Source organism: Emys orbicularis, chromosome 20 (genome assembly GCF_028017835.1).
Source record: "Emys orbicularis isolate rEmyOrb1 chromosome 20, rEmyOrb1.hap1, whole genome shotgun sequence".
NCBI classification, from domain to species: Eukaryota; Metazoa; Chordata; order Testudines; family Emydidae; genus Emys; species Emys orbicularis.
Window position 1 is genome coordinate 14,329,203 of NC_088702.1, and position 15,399 is coordinate 14,344,601.

Genomic DNA, 15,399 nt, shown 5'->3' on the forward strand with positions numbered 1-15,399 from the left:
TGGGGTGGATCATGTCTAGTTTATTCCAGCTCTCATCATTACATCCCACACAGGGGGAGGGACAAAGTTCAGACCATCACTCCCTGAGTAGTCCTCCCCGGATGCCTGGGTCCTACCGACTCCACAGCCGGGGAGAGGCCCCCCCAAAACACTCATGGGCTACGCAGGGTTAGACTAGCAGAATGTAAATAGAGAGGGGCCTTAGGGATCCCCAAACCCGCCCACCGTGGGGACTCCAGCAGCCGCACTTCCGCTGGGTCTATGGCAGGTCAGGTGACCTGGTGGCTGGGGGGGGCTAGGTGAGGCAAGGAGCCCGGGGAGGGGTCAGAAGCATCCATAGCGATGGTCGGGCGAGCTCTGGCGTTTCTTGCCACGGGGCCGGTTGTGGGAACGCGAGAAGGACGGGGCCCTGGGAGAGAGAACAGAGTCAGCTTGGCCATGGCTGGCCCCCAGGGGGCGCTGCGTCACCCCCCGGCCCCTAGAGCTCCCCCGGGGGCGCTGCGTCACCCCCCGGCCCCTAGAGCTTCCCGTGTCACCCCCCAGGGGGCGCTGCGTCACCCCCTGGCCCCTAGAGCTCCCCTGGGGGCGCTGCATCACCCCCTGGCCCCTAGAGCTCCCCCGGCCCCCCAGGGGGCGCTGCGTCACCCCCTGGCCCCTAGAGCTCCCCTGGGGGCGCTGCGTCACCCCCTGGCCCCTAGAGCTCCCCTGGCCCCCCAGGGGCGCTGCGTCACCCCCCGGCCTCCAGAGCTTCCCTAGCCCCCCAGGGGGCGCTGCGTCACCCCCTGGCACCTAGAGCTCCCCCGGCCCCCCAGGGGCGCTGCGTCACCCCCCGGCCTCTAGAGCTTCCCTAGCCCCCCAGGGGGCGCTGCGCCACCCCCTGGCCTCTAGAGCTCCCCCGGCCCCCCAGGGGGCGCTGCGCCGCCCCCCAGCCCCTAGAGCTTCCCTAGCCCCCCAGGGGGCGCTGCGCCACCCCCCGGCCTCTAGAGCTTCCCCAGCCCCCCAGGGGGCGCTGCGTCACCCCCTGGCCCCTAGAGCTCCCCTGGGGGCACTGTGTCACCCCCTGGCCCCTAGAGCTCCCCTGGCCCCCCAGGGGCGCTGCGCCACCCCCCGGCCTCTAGAGCTCCCCCGGCCCCCCAGGGGGCGCTGCGCCACCCCCCCCGGCCTCTAGAGCTCCCCCAGCCCCCCAGGGGGCGCTGCGCCGCCCCCCAGCCCCTAGAGCTCCCCGCGTCACCCCCCAGCTCCGAGAGCTCCCCCGGCCCCCCAGGGGCGCTGCATCACCCCCCAGCCCCTAGAGCTCCCCCAGCCCCCCAGGGGGCGCTGCGTCACCCCCCAGCCCCTAGAGCTCCCCCGGGGGCGCTGCGTCACCCCCCGGCCTCTAGAGCTCCCCGCGTCACCCCCCAGGGGGCGCTGCATCACCCCCCGGCCCCGAGAGCTCCCCCGGCCCCTAGAGCTCCCCTGGGCCCCCAGGGGGCGCTGCGTCACCCCCCGGCCCCTAGAGCTCCCCCGGCCCCCCAGGGGTGCTGTGTCACCCCCCAGTCCCTCCTGAGCTCCCCCTGGGGGGCACTGCCCCCAGCCCCTATACCTCCCCGCCCCCGTCATCATTCACCCAGCACCCCTGACCCCTGCTACCCATTCTGCCCCAGCACCCCCCAACCTCATTTGTACAGCCCAGGGACTTCCTTACCCTGCCCCCGCAGGACCCCTGCGCCCCCCGCTCTGGAAGAGCAGCTGCCCCCGCCCTCCAGTCACCCCCCAGGGGCCCAGGCCCCCTGCCCCCACTCACCGCCCGCGCTGGCTCTGCCCGTAGAGCTGCCGGCGCAGCTCCCGGGATATGGGCCGCAGGTGCATGAAGTTGCAGAACCCGCCGCGTGTGCACTCTCTGGGGGGCAGAGAGCAAGGGGGTGAAAGCTGGCAATGGGGGCACCTCGTGGCAGCTGGTGCTGGCCAGGGGGCACTGACCCTGAAGGGTTAACGGGACCAGGGCACCTGGCAGGTGCCTGCCGGGGGAGAGGAATCCCTGAGACTCCACGTTCCCTCGAAGCTGCGCGGCCGCAAAGCTGGCTATTAAGCACTGCGCAGGCGCTTAGGGCTGTGGTGGGGAGAGATGCCTCTTCCCAATGCCTGGCCCTGCCACGGCACCCCTCCCCAAAGCCCACCCCGGCCACGGCACCCCTCCCCCGGCCCTGACCTGCTACGGCACCCCTCCCCAAGGCCCAACCCTGCCACGGCACCCCTCCCCAAAGCCCACCCCGGCCATGGCACCCCTCCCCTGGCCCAGACCTGCCACGGCACCCCTCCCCCGGCCCAGTCCTGAACCTGCCCGCCCCTCCCTGGGCCCAGTCCTGCCACGGCATCCCTCCCCCAGCCCAGTCCTGCCACGGCACCTCTCCCCCGGCCCAGTCCTGCCACGGCACCTCTCCCCAAAGCCGAGACCTACCACGGCACCTCTCCCCAAAGCCCAGTCCTGCCACGGCACCTCTCCCCAAAGCCCAGTCCTGAACCTGCCCGCCCCGGCCCCGAACCAGCCCTGAACCTGCCGCAGTTGACAGGCGCCACTCCCCCAGCCCAGCCCCGAACCTGCCGCAGCCAGGGGACAGGCGCCTTCCCCGGCCCCGACCCAGTCCCGAACCTGCCACAGCTGGGGGACAGGTGACCCACCCTTGGCCCAACCCAGCCCCTAACCTGCCGCGGCCGGGGGACAGGTGACCCACCCTTGGCCCAACCCAGCCCCTAACCTGCCGAGGCTGGGGGACAGGCGCCCCGGCCCTGGCCGGCCTGGACCTGCTGTGGCTGGGGGAGAGGCGCCTCTCCCCCCCAGCCCAGGTGCTGCTGCTGGGAGAGAGAGATGGGGTGAGTCCTCTCTCCCCACTGTAGCCCCAGTGCACCCCAAAGCCCTCATCTCCAGCTCCACCCCAGAGCCCACACCCCCAGCCGGAGCCCTCACCCCCCCACATCCCAACCCTCGACCCCAGCCCAGAGCCCCCTCCTGCACTCCGAATCCCTCAGCCCCAGCCCCTCACCCCCTCCCGCACTCCGAATCCCTCAGCCCCAGCCCCTCACCCCCCTCCCGCACTCCGAATCCCTCGGCCCCAGCCCCGAGCCCTCACCCACTCCCGCACTCCGAATCCCTCGGCCCCAGCCCCGAGCCCTCACCCACTCCTGCACTCCGAATCCCTCGGCCCCAGCCCCGAGCCCCCCTCCCGCACTCCGAATCCCTCGGCCCCAGCCCCGAGCCCCCCTCCCGCACTCCGAATCCCTCGGCCCCAGCCCCTCACCCCTTCCCGCACTCCGAATCCCTTGGCCCCAGCCCCTCACCCCCTCCCGCACTCCGAATCCCTCGGCCCCAGCCCCTCACCCCCTCCCGCACTCCGAATCCCTCGGCCCCAGCCCCTCACCCCCTCCCGCACTCCGAATCCCTCGGCCCCAGCCCTGAGCCCCGAGCCCCCCTCCCGCACTCCGAATCCCTCGGCCCCAGCCCCGAGCCCTCACCCACTCCCGCACTCCGAATCCCTCGGCCCCAGCCCCGAGCCCTCACCCACTCCCGCACTCCGAATCCCTCGGCCCCAGCCCCGAGCCCTCACCCACTCCTGCACTCCGAATCCCTCGGCCCCAGCCCCGAGCCCCCCTCCCGCACTCCGAATCCCTCGGCCCCAGCCCCTCACCCCTTCCCGCACTCCGAATCCCTCGGCCCCAGCCCCTCACCCCCTCCCGCACTCCGAATCCCTCGGCCCCAGCCCCTCACCCCCTCCCGCACTCCAAATCCCTCGGCCCCAGCCCCGAGCCCTCACCCACTCCCGCACTCCGAATCCCTCGGCCCCAGCCCCGAGCCCTCACCCACTCCTGCACTCCGAATCCCTCGGCCCCAGCCCCGAGCCCCCCTCCCGCACTCCGAATCCCTCGGCCCCAGCCTCGAGCCCCGAGCCCCCTCCCTCACTCCGAATCCCTCGGCCCCAGCCCCGAGCCCCCTCCCTCACTCCGAATCCCTCGGCCCCAGCCCCGAGCCCCCTCCCTCACTCCGAATCCCTCGGCCCCAGCCCCGAGCCCCCTCCCTCACTCCGAATCCCTCGGCCCCAGCCCCGAGCCCCCTCCCTCACTCCGAATCCCTCGGCCCCAGCCCCGAGCCCCCTCCCTCACTCCGAATCCCTCGGCCCCAGCCCCGAGCCCCCTCCCTCACTCCGAATCCCTCGGCCCCAGCCCCGAGCTCCCCTCCCGCACTCCGAATCCCTCGGCCCCAGCCCTGAGCCCCGAGCCCCCCTCCCGCACTCCGAATCCCTCGGCCCCAGCCCCGAGCCCCCCTCCCGCACTCCGAATCCCTCGGCCCCAGCCCCGAGCCCCCCTCCCGCACTCCGAATCCCTCGGCCCCAGCCCTGAGCCCCGAGCCCCCCTCCCGCACTCCGAATCCCTCGGCCCGAGCCCCCCTCCCGCACTCCGAATCCCTCGGCCCCAGCCCCGAGCCCCCCTCCCGCACTCCGAATCCCTCGGCCCCAGCCCTGAGCCCCGTCCCGCACTCCGAACAGGTGCACCAACATGGAGGTGATGTGTCACAAAATTCATTCCGCACATGGGTGGGAAAAATGCGAGGGAACACTGCCAAGGGTTAATGGGGCCCAGGTGCCCAATGGATACTTGCTGGGGAGGGGAGGTCCCCGAGGGGTTAAGAGGACCGGGGAGCCTGGTGGGTACTGGCCTGGGGAGAGGGGGGTCCCTGAGGAGTTAGAGGGCTGGGGTGACCGGCAGGTACCTTCCTGGGGAGAGGTGATCCCGAGGGATTATGGGGCCAGGGCGCCCAGCGGGTACCGGCCAGAAAGGAGGATCCCCGAGGGGTTAACAAGGGCAGAGTCCCAGAGGTGCCATTCCTGTGCCCAGTCACTTACCCCATCTCGTACTGGCGGCAGCAGGACTCACGGAAGTCGGTGACTGGGGACAGCTCGGCCCGCACGGCCTGGCCATTGAACCAGCGATTGTTCAGCTCCCCCACGGCCCGCTCGGCGTCCTCCTCCCGCCGGAACTGGGGAGGGACGAGAGTCAAAAGGGCCTGCCTCTAGGGGGCGCTGGCCCCAATCTGCCCCCAGGGTGGGTACTGGCTGGCTCGGAGGAGGGGGGGGAAATGGGGCACAGGGCCTTTTTCCGCTCTAGGTGGCGTTGGCCCCAATCTGGCCCCAGGGCGGGAACTGGCTGGCTCAGGGGGGTGGGAGGAATGGGGCACAGGGCCTTTCCCCTCTAGGGGGCATTGGCCCCAATCTGGCCCCAGGGCAGGTACTGGCTGGCTCGGGGGGGTGGGAGGAATGGGGCACAGGGCCTTTCCCCTCTAGGGGGTGTTGGCCCCAATCTGGCCCCAGGGCAGGTACTGCCTGGCTCGGGGGGGGGGGGGGGAGGAGGAATGGGGCACAGGGCCTTTCCCCTCTATGGGGCGCTGGCCCCGATCCGGCCCCAGGGCAGGTACTGGCTGGCTCGGGGGGGTGGGAGGAATGGGGCACAGGGCCTTTCCCCTCTAGGGGGCGTTGGCCCCAATCTGGCCCCAGGGCGGGTACTGGCTGGCTCCGGGGGTGGGCGGGAGGAATGGGGCACAGGGCCTTTCCCCTCTGTGGGGCGCTGGCCCCGATCCGGCCCCAGGGTGGGTACTGGCTGGCTTGGGGAGGCAGAGGGGGGAGCTGGGGGTTACCTTGACATAGACGTTGCCGACCAGGTGGTCCCCAAGGTTGTCACAAACGTTCATCTCCTCGATCTCCCCATACTTCTCCTCCAGCTCCGTGAAGACCTCCTGGCGCAGGGACAGAATGAGCTTCATGGGGTGAATACACACAGAGACGGCTCGCCTGGCCATGGGCAGCTGGGGAACCGCCACACATAATGCTGCACAGGGATGGCTCGCCTGGCCCTGGGATGCAGCCACCTCTGGGGCAGGGCAGCTGGGGAAAAGTCACACATAATGCTGCACAGGGATGGCTCGCCTGGCCCTGGGATGCAGCCACCTCTGGGGCAGGGCAGATGGGGAACAGCCACACATAACGCTGCACAGGGACAGCTCGCCTGGTCCTGGGATGCAGCCACCTCTGGGGCAGGGCAGCTGGGGAACAGCCGCACAGTGATACCACGTAAGGATGGCTTGCCTGATGTGAGATGCAGTCACTATTTCTGGCTTCTATTCCCAGCTCTGGGAGGGGAGGGGAGTTTTGTGGTTGTGGAGTGGGGGGACCTGGGAACCAGGACTCCTGGGTTCTATCCTAGCTTGCTTTCAGTGACTCACCTCAAAGAAATTGTCGTAATGCTCCTGCACTTCCACATCGCTGACATGACCCGGAGGAGAGAGACACGGACTCACTGCTGTCGGACAATGGGCAAGCTGCATGCGGTACCCCCTGTGCCTCCTGTCACCAGGAGTGAGGGGAGTCTCCAGAGACCACGAGCTTCCTCACAAACAAGGCAGTGCCCAGGAGCATGGACGGAGACCTGAGCAGGGCGTTAAGGGCTGGGAGGCTGTGCACTTCCCCAGACAGTGTCCCATGCAGCTGGGCCAGGAGGGGGTAGCGGGTACTCACAGTGCGAGCCGTCTGCCGACTGGGCCGTGTTCTGGGGGGTTCCGATACAGGTTCAGCAGCACGATGGTCTACAAACGGAGATGCAGACACAGTGAGGTGTCCGTGTTCCCCAGCTGCCCCCCGCCCGAAGGTGGCTGCGTCCCAGCGCCAGGTGAGCGGTCCCCATGTGGCGTTATGTGTGGCTGTTCCCCGCCTGCCCCGCCCCAGAGGTGGCTGAATCCTGATCCCCAGACGCTGCGCCCCGGAGCCCCATTGCAAGGCTCACCTGGCTGAAGGTGGGTCTGTTGTGGAGGCGGGAACACCTGTCTCCGTGCCGACAAGCCCCGATCTTAAAGTAAAAAGAGCAGTTAACCCTGGAAAAGGGCCAGAGACGTTTAGTGAGCAAGGGGCTGGCAGTGCCAGCAACCCCCAGAGTGCCTGGGACCCATGGGTCCTGACTCCCAACCCAGGGAGAGAACCCAGGAGTCCTGACTCCCAGCCCCCGCCTCCCCGAGCCAGGGAGAGAACCCAGGAGTCCTGACTCCCAACCCCCGAGCCAGGGAGAGAACCCAGGAGTCCTGGTCATCTGACCTTTGCCCCCCTCCCCCCACTCATTTGTCTTTCTCGGTGCCGAAGATGGAGGCCAGGTATTCGGCCATCTTCCCTCTTCCACCCGCCCCGGGGCACGCTGGGAGTTGTAGTCCCCACCCCAATAGACCCCCCTCCACAGACTGGGCGGCTTGGCTTGTACTGAACATGCGCACCCGGACCGAGCATGCTCAGTAACACCTGCTGAAGCCGCTGCCCTCGCTCTGCCCTTACTTGGAGTGGGGGGGGGGTGGCTGGGTCTGGGGTGGAAACTGGATGTGGGGTGAAGCAGCTGGAGGCAGGGGTGGGGGAGGGGGGAACAGGACCCAGGGGTTCAGCCCAGGGAGGAGGCACTGCCAGAGGGTGGCACGGGGCAAAGCCCCAGCACAGGGGTGCAGGGCACCTGCCGGGTTTGCAAAAATAGAATGCAAGCAGTTTTTTTTTTAATTTCCCCTCTCCCAGGCCAGCACGTCACAGCAACCGCTGCTCAGGGCTGCGCTGTGCAGGGCGCCTCCCAACCATGGCGCCCTGGGCAGTCCAGTCGCCCGCCCCTAAGGCGTGTTTCTTTTGGTAACAAGCGTGGGGGGGGGGGGGGGGGGAGCGTGGCCCTTCTGACCCCCCCGGTTCCAGCGCCCTGGCTGAGACACACCGTCGCAGTATTTTAAGCAATCTGAAAATGTTTTTGTTGCAGCCCATGCGTCTGGGTCCTCACACCGCTATGGGTAGCGCACCCTGGGCCCGGGAACATCCCCGCCATAGGCGCCGACTCCATGCCCGGAGCACCCACAGGGAAAATTTAGTGGGTGCTCTGCACCCACTGGCAGCCAAGCTCCCCCTCCCCATGCACCACGTCCCCACTCCTCTGCTGTTTGGCAGCATGCTGGGAGGGAGGGGGAGGAGCGGGAACGTGGCACGCTCAGGGAAGGAGGTGGGGATTTGGGGAAGGAGTTGGAATAGGGGCAGGGAGGGGATGGAGTGGGGGCAGGGCCAGAGGGTGGTCGCGCACCCATCGGCGGGAGCAGAAGTTGGCGCATATGATCCCCACTGTAATGTCAGGAAGGTGAGGGAGACAACGCTGAGTCTGGATGTGCAGCTCTCCTGAGAACATGTGTAACCATAGGCGTGCACACGGGGTGTGCCCAGGCACACCCTAATGCCCGTGGGCTGGATCCGGCCCCTCGGGGCTTTGGATCCGGCCCGCGGGATTTGCCCCCCGTGGTGCCGCAGGTCCCGCGCCACTCTCAGAAGCGGCTGGCATGGCACCACGTCCCGGGGGGGCAGAGGGCTCCTTGCGTTGCTCCAGGCACTGCACCCTGCAGCGCCCATTGGCCGGGAACGGGGAACCGCAGCCAATGGGAGCTTCGGGGGAGGTACCTGGAGGCCATGGCAAGGGCAGCGCACGGAGCCCTGTACCCCCGCCCCCAGGGGCCGCGCAGGGATGTGGTGAGCGGCGCGGCGTGGGGCCAGGGCAGGCAACCAGGAAGTGCACTGCTGCCACCCCGAGCCGCTTTAGGTAGCGGCGCCGGGCCAGAGCCCGAACCCCTCCTGCACCCCGCCACCCAACCCCCTGCCCTGAGCCCCCTGCCTGCACCCCGTACCCCTGCTGAACCCCAACCTCCTGCCTTGAGCCCCCTTCCTGCACCCTGCACTCCTCCTGCACCCCAACTCCCTGCCCTGAGCCCCCTGCTTGCACCTCGCACTCTCCTGCACCCCAACTCCCTGCCCTGAGCCCCCACTGCACCCTGCACCCCCATGCACTCCAACTCCCTGCCCTGAGCCCCTTACACCCCACACCCCTCCTGCACCCCAACTCCCTGCCCTGAGCCCCCTGCTGCACCCTGCACCCCAACTCCCTGCCCTGAGCCCCTTATCACATCCCACACCCCTCCTGTACCCCAACCCCCTGCCCTAAGACCCCTGCCTGCACCTCACACCCCAACTCCCTACCCTGAGCCCCCTCCTGCATTCCGCATCCCTCCTGCACCCTAACCCCCTGCCCTGAGCCCCCTTCTGCATTCCGCATCACTCCTGCACCCCAACCCCCTTCCCTGACCCCCTCATACACCCCGCACCTCTCCTCTGCCCCAATCCCTTGCCCTGAGCACCTTCCTGCACACAGCACCCCCTCCCGCACCCCAACCTTTATGAAGTTCGCCTTAAAATAAATAAATAAATAAAATTCCCTGGGTGCACACCCTAATGAAATGTGCTGTGCATACCTATGTGTGTAACACCAACAGACCCTGGTTGTTATTGGGCAGGATTGAACCTGGAGCCTAGTGTATGAGCCTCTATGCATGAGCTAACAGCCAGCTGGCTCTTAGCTAAGGCTGTAGAGCAAACTCATTTTATCTCTCTCTCTCTCTCTCTGTAAGTCAGCAGTTCCCAAATTGGGGATCAGGACCCCTCAGGGGGTCATGAGGTTATTACATGCATGCACTTTGCATCCAGCATTTATAATAATGTTAAATATATAAAAATGTGTTTTTAATTTATAAGGGGAGGTCGCACTCAGAGGCTTGCTGTGTGAAAGGGGTCACCAGTACAAAAGCTTGAGAACCACTGTGCTAAGTGGTGTCAGTGCCACTAGATAGGACAGAGCACCACACCCAGGAGGTGTGTGGGTTACACACATACAGCAGAACTGCAGAGTTACGGAAGGGAGGAGGAGGGGTTCATAACTCTGGTTCTTTCAAAAGTTTACAACTGAACATTGGCCTAATGCAGCTCTGAAACTTTACTATGCAGAAGTAACCATCTTCATTGAAATGAAACAAGCACAGGCAGTTTCCTTACCCTGTCAAGTCTTTTTTTAAACTTGCCCTTTATTTTTAGTAGTTTAACACAGCACTGCACTGGATTGGCTTTTTTTTTTTTGGTCTCTACTGCTGCCGGTTGCATATTGCTGGTTCCCCCTGAGGTGTGTGGTTGACTGCTCAGTTTGTAACCCTGAGGTTCGACTGTAGTAAAAGGGTAAGTTTACATCACATGTGGTGATAGCCCCCTGCTATCCTAGCCCTCTGCTCCACACCCAGCAGCTCTGCTGGTGCCTCTCAATCCTGGTCTGCAGCCCCGGCTATCCCAGCCCTGGACTCCTCCCCCCACCAGCTCTGTTGGTGCCCCTCACTCCAGACCCACAGTCCACTGCTATCCCAGTCCTGGGCTCCATCCCCCACCCCCAGCTTTGCTGGAGGCCCTCAATCCTGACCCACAGCCCTCTGCTGTCCAGCCCTGGGTTCCCCCACAACTCTGCCAGTGCCCCCAAAAGCCTGACTGAGCACCGTCTCCACTCATTTCAGGGGCTGGAGTCCTGCTCTAATCCTGTGCCATTGACAGGGGATGTGGGGCGATGTTGAGTCACAGGAACATTGAGGCCTGTTGCAGACAGGGTCTCACTGCACCCCCCAGCCTGACCCCAGCCAAGGCTCTCACAGAGTGGGCTGGGGGCCAGCTGTGAGCGCTGGGCTCTGGGGCTGGCTGGGGGCTGGCAGGGAATGCAGAAGAGGGATTTGTGGGGAAGGATGGTGTGTGGAGCTGGGGGGGGGGGGTCACAGGAGGGCAGGTCTGAGGGGGAGCTGAGGACATGTTCGGGGAGATGTTTCAGAGTAGCAACCGTGTTAGTCTGTATCCGCAAAAAGAACAGGGGTACTTGGGGCACCTTAGAGACTAACAAATTAGGAGATGGGTACCTGTGAGGGTGCAGCAATGGTTGGGTTTTGCCAGCAGGTGGCGATAACACTCTGTCTGCAGTGCCCAGCTGGGTGCAAAGAGAAGCCAGGGAGAGCTCTGTAAAGGTTGGGGGGTGTTAGTCTAGGGGGGCGAGAACAGGTGTGAGGGCTCAGAGGAGCCTGGTTTTTGAAGCAGAGAGAAGAAAACAGGATTTTAGAACCAGAACGGGCTGGGCTGTTCTGAGAGACAGAGCAAAACCCTACTGGGGTTTCATTCAGGAAACTTCCAAGGGGCGTCTTTAACCACCTCCTCCAGGAGCCATTCGGTGCCCATGGAGCAGAGAGATTTCTGGGGAAGCCCTCAGCCCTGCAAACCAGCCGGGATTTGCAGGGTCCCAGTGCAGAGACAGCTTGTGCCAACTAGATCACAAACACCCACTGGCCAGAGTACCAGCTATTCTGTTCCCACTTGCTTTGTTGCACCAACAGTCCCTTCCCACCAGGGAATCTCCCGTCTCAGGGCAGCATCAGGCACTACAAGCAGGTGACCTGGCAGGAGCCTAGGGATGGCCAGCCTGGGTCAGCCCAGGGAGGTTTGGGGGTAGGGGTTGGTGTCTGAGGTACATGCGGGGAGCCCCAGGTGTGGGTTTGGGGTTATTTCCTTGTTTCACCCCCCAACAGGTGACCAGGTTTCTTTGTTTGTAGGAAGCTCCTTTGCTTTCGCATCGGGATTCTGCAGGATTCACCTCCCCCCAGGTTCTGGGGCAGACGCTTCCTTCTCCTCCCTGGAAAGACAAACCAAGCGCATTTCTAGCTGGGATAGGTGGTTAAGAGGAGGGGTCAGGGGTGGGATAATCCCAGAGTGAGCAGTGGGGCCAGTTGTTCTGTGGGCCGTTGGGTAGCAGGTTTGGCTGAGGGTCCAGAACTTCTCCTGCCTCCAGCTGGCAGCCCACACTTAACAACCTCACCTGGCCCCTCCCCAGTCCGTTGTCCTCCAGCTGGTCACACCCAGCCTGCTTCCTGTGGAGGGTGTGTGACAGGTTCCCCCCGGGGTGCCACCTGGAACTGGGGTACCACTGAACCTCTGATCCACCAGCCTGGGCTCTCTCTCGCACTGTGCTGCTGTGCCAAGCTGCAAAGCCCTCTCTGGCCTGCACTTTCACCAGCATTCACACAGGTAGGGACACACCCAGCTGCAGTGACATGCAGGTGTGGAAGTGGAGAAAGGGATGTGAATATAGAAATCTTAGTCTCTAGAAATAGAATAAGAGTCAGGCTAAGAAGTCAGGCTGACACTGGCTCTAATAACGAGATTTGAAAGCAAGGCCTAGGCGGAGAAGCGGATGGGAACAGACTGTAAGAGTTACTGCTTTGACCTTGTGTTAGATAAGAATGGAATGGAGACTGTAGCAGAAAAATAATGAGAAAGGTGAGATATCAGAGATAAGTATGTATAACAAAATGGCTTGTTGCTTATTCTTGTATGTGAAAAAGGTATAAAAGCTTGCTCTAATTGTTTATCTTTAGAGACCTACTTTGGGAGGGGAAACTCTGCCCGTATGTACTCTCCCGACTAACTGCAGTTGCTCGAAAATAAACTGCCCCTGGCTTGTTGCTTTAACCCCAGAGAGTGAGAACTCGTTTTTCTCCCACATAGGTTCTCTAACCACCAGATTCCCAGCCTGGGACCCCAGAGCAGTGCCGTCCTGCCCTGGTTTAATACCCGGTCCGCCTCTCCCTCAATGTGAAGAGAACAATGCACACTTGTGGTAACCATGCAGAGATTTTACCCAAGCACTCCAGTCAAAGCTCACTGGTTTAGATTAAAACAAAAACAAGTTTATTAACTACAAACGATAAATTTTAAGTGATAGCAAACAGATCCAAGCAGATTACGTTGCAAATAAACAAAAAATGCAAACTAAGCTTAATATATTACATAGATTGGATGTGAAAAGCAGATTCTCACCCTAACTGATGGTACAGGCACATTTGTAGATTCTTAAGGCACAAGCTACACTTGCTTTGCAGATTGGAATCCCTGGGTGTTTCATACACAGGCAGAAATCCCTTTAGCCTGGGTCCAGCACTTCCCCCACTTCAGTCTTTGTTCCTCAGGTGTTTCCAGGAGTCTTCTTGTGTGGGGAGTGAAGAACCACAGATGACGTTACTCCCTGCCTTATATAGCTTTAGCATATAGTGGGGACCCTTTGTTTCAGACGTCTGATGAAGTGGGTATTCACCCACGAAAGCTTATGCTCCAATACTTCTGTTAGTCTATAAGGTGCCACAGGACTCTTTGTTGCTTTTTACAAGCTGTTAACATTACATAGCACATGTGCTTTCGGTACAAGGTCGCATTTTGCCTCTTATATTGAGGGCCTGCTGGTTTGGTGTGAGAGATCACACACGCAGGGCTGGGCAAAGGAATTCTGCTTGCAGGCAGCCATGGTAAACCACAGTTTTTTGGCTTCTTTAACCTTCATAACATGTGGGAATGGTTTCAAACAGCAGCACCCTTATTTCCCATACCAAGCACCCGTTGGGTTGGCCATTTAAAAGGAGGGGATGCGGTTTTCGGGTTAACGTGCAGCACAAACCCAACTAAACCCCGCCTCACACCCATTTCTCTGGGATGATCGCTTCACCCCTCCCCCCACCGCGTGGCTAACAGCGGGGATGATTTCTTTTCAGCCACAGGCAAACAGCAGCAGGAACGGCCACCTCTGAATGTCCCCTTAATAAAATTCCCTTATTTCAACCAGGTGACCATGAATGATATCACTCTCTGGAGGAGAACACAGAGAGATAAAGAACAGATGTTGCTTGACTGCTTTATTTTCTTGTGACCATCTCCACCTTCATTTGTGTTTCCTCAGTGTCACTGAACCGATGTCCTTTTGTTAATCAACTTGACATATTTTAGTCTAAACCAACCCAGTGCTGCCTTGGAATGGGAGTGATTGTTAATTCCAGTCAACATGGTCTCTTCCAACCTCAATCTTCTAAGAGTCTATGATCTTTTCTAAATTCCTCGCTGTGCTCCAACGTTTCAAGGGGTTCTGTGGCTTCACCCTTCATCTTTCTGCTCCTCAGCCTCGAAGAGTTCAGCAGTCACATCGTTCCCGTCACAGATTCATAGAGTCCATGGTCAGAAGGGTCCACTGTGATCATCTAGGCCGACCTCTTGTACAGCACAGGCCAGAGAACTGCTCCCAGATAACCCCTAGAGCAGGTCTTTCAGAAACATCACCTATCGAGTTAAAAATTGTCACTGATGGCGAATCCACCACCACCCTTGGGAAATTGTTCCAATGGCTAATTACTCTCACCGTTACAAATTTCCACCTTAGTTTCAGTCTTTATTTGTTGAGCTTCAACTTCCAGCCATTGGATCATGTTAGACTGAAAAGCCCACTATTAAATATTTGTTCCCCATGTAGGTACTGCAATCGAATCACCCCTTAGCCTTCTCTTTGTTAAGCTAACTAGAGTGAGCGCGTTGAGTCCATCACTATAAGGGAGGTTTTCAATCACTGCTCCCTTTAGGACATGTATTTACTATCGCAGGCCATGGCTATACCTGCTTGTGCCCTGATGTGCCTGGGGCAGCCCTCACTGAAAACGTCAATGACAGGGCAGACTGCAAAAAGGAGAGCAGATTCTCCCAAGACTGGTGGGTCACACTGAAATTAAACTCCCCAACCAGTCACAGACTGTGCTCCTGATCCCCCACACTGGTTATTGAGAATCTGAAAAAAGAAATCACACAGCCCCCTTCATTGCATTGCAGTTCTCTGGCTCCCAATCAGCACCTAGGTCCAATACAGTGAGGAGTTATTTAAAAAACTCTGCTCACTATACTAAACTTTTAAACTCCCGGTTGGATGCTTTGCGAACAGATCTGCTCACGGGATTATTGTGGGGCAGGTCTCTGGCCTGTGTTATCCAGGAGGTCAGACTAGATGGTCACAATGCTCCCTTCTGGCCTCGGACTTTGTGACCCTATGAATCTGCACAAGCTTTCCCTCCTTATTCAATGCATTTCCCTGAATTTCCTTCTACGATGCCCAGGGTTCAGTGTGATATTGCTTTTCACCAGTCCATCCATTGCTCCATCCTTTGGGCTGGTCTACACTGGGGGGGGTCATCGATGTAAGATACGCAACTTCAGCTACGGGAATAGCGTAGCTGAAGTCGACGTATCTTATTTCGACTTACCTCGGGTCCTCACAGCGCGGGATTGACGGCCGCGGCTTCCCCGTCGACTCTGCTACCGCCACTCGCCCTGGTGGAGTTCCGGAGTCGACGGGAGCGCGTTCGGGGATCGATATATTGCGTCTAGATGAGACGCGATATATCGATCCCCGATAGATTGATTACTACCCGCCGATTCGGCGGGTAGTCTGGACCCTTTGGTGCATCTACCTATTGTTCCATCCGCTGCTCTCTCTTTCTCTCCCTCTCTCTCTATTTATCTATTCAGAGAGCAGGACGGGGGCTGAGGAGGGGGCTCCAGGCTGCAGAGAGCAGGGCAGCGGGGGCTCAGAAGGAGACTGTTTGGCTATTTAGCCACATGCAAAGAGAAATGGCTAACTAACTAAGATGTAGGTGGGAGAAAAATA

The 15,399-nt window shown here is 61.4% G+C and overlaps 1 protein-coding gene across 1 annotated transcript; it reads right to left on the bottom strand.

The window, feature by feature from the left end:
- U2AF1L4 (U2 small nuclear RNA auxiliary factor 1 like 4) lies at window positions 1–8,116 on the bottom strand. Its single transcript, XM_065420356.1, has 8 exons — window positions 8,113–8,116; window positions 7,110–7,268; window positions 6,805–6,867; window positions 6,540–6,607; window positions 5,663–5,761; window positions 4,875–5,008; window positions 1,784–1,879; window positions 1–409 (listed from the first exon to the last, which is right to left on the bottom strand). Exons 1-8 carry the CDS (start codon window positions 8,114–8,116, stop codon window positions 325–327), a joined length of 708 nt encoding a protein of 235 aa, XP_065276428.1. The 3' UTR covers window positions 1–324.
- Window positions 8,117–15,399: the final 7,283 nt, after the last annotated feature.

Excerpts from the sequence above, each read along its gene's own strand:
- U2AF1L4 (XM_065420356.1), bottom strand. Across the intron at positions 5,009-5,662 it reads TCGGCAACGTCTATGTCAAG|TTCCGGCGGGAGGAGGACGC; the intron begins GTAACCCCCAGC and ends GTCCCTCCCCAG. Across the intron at positions 1,880-4,874 it reads TGCCGCCAGTACGAGATGGG|AGAGTGCACACGCGGCGGGT; the intron begins GTAAGTGACTGG and ends TCTGCCCCCCAG.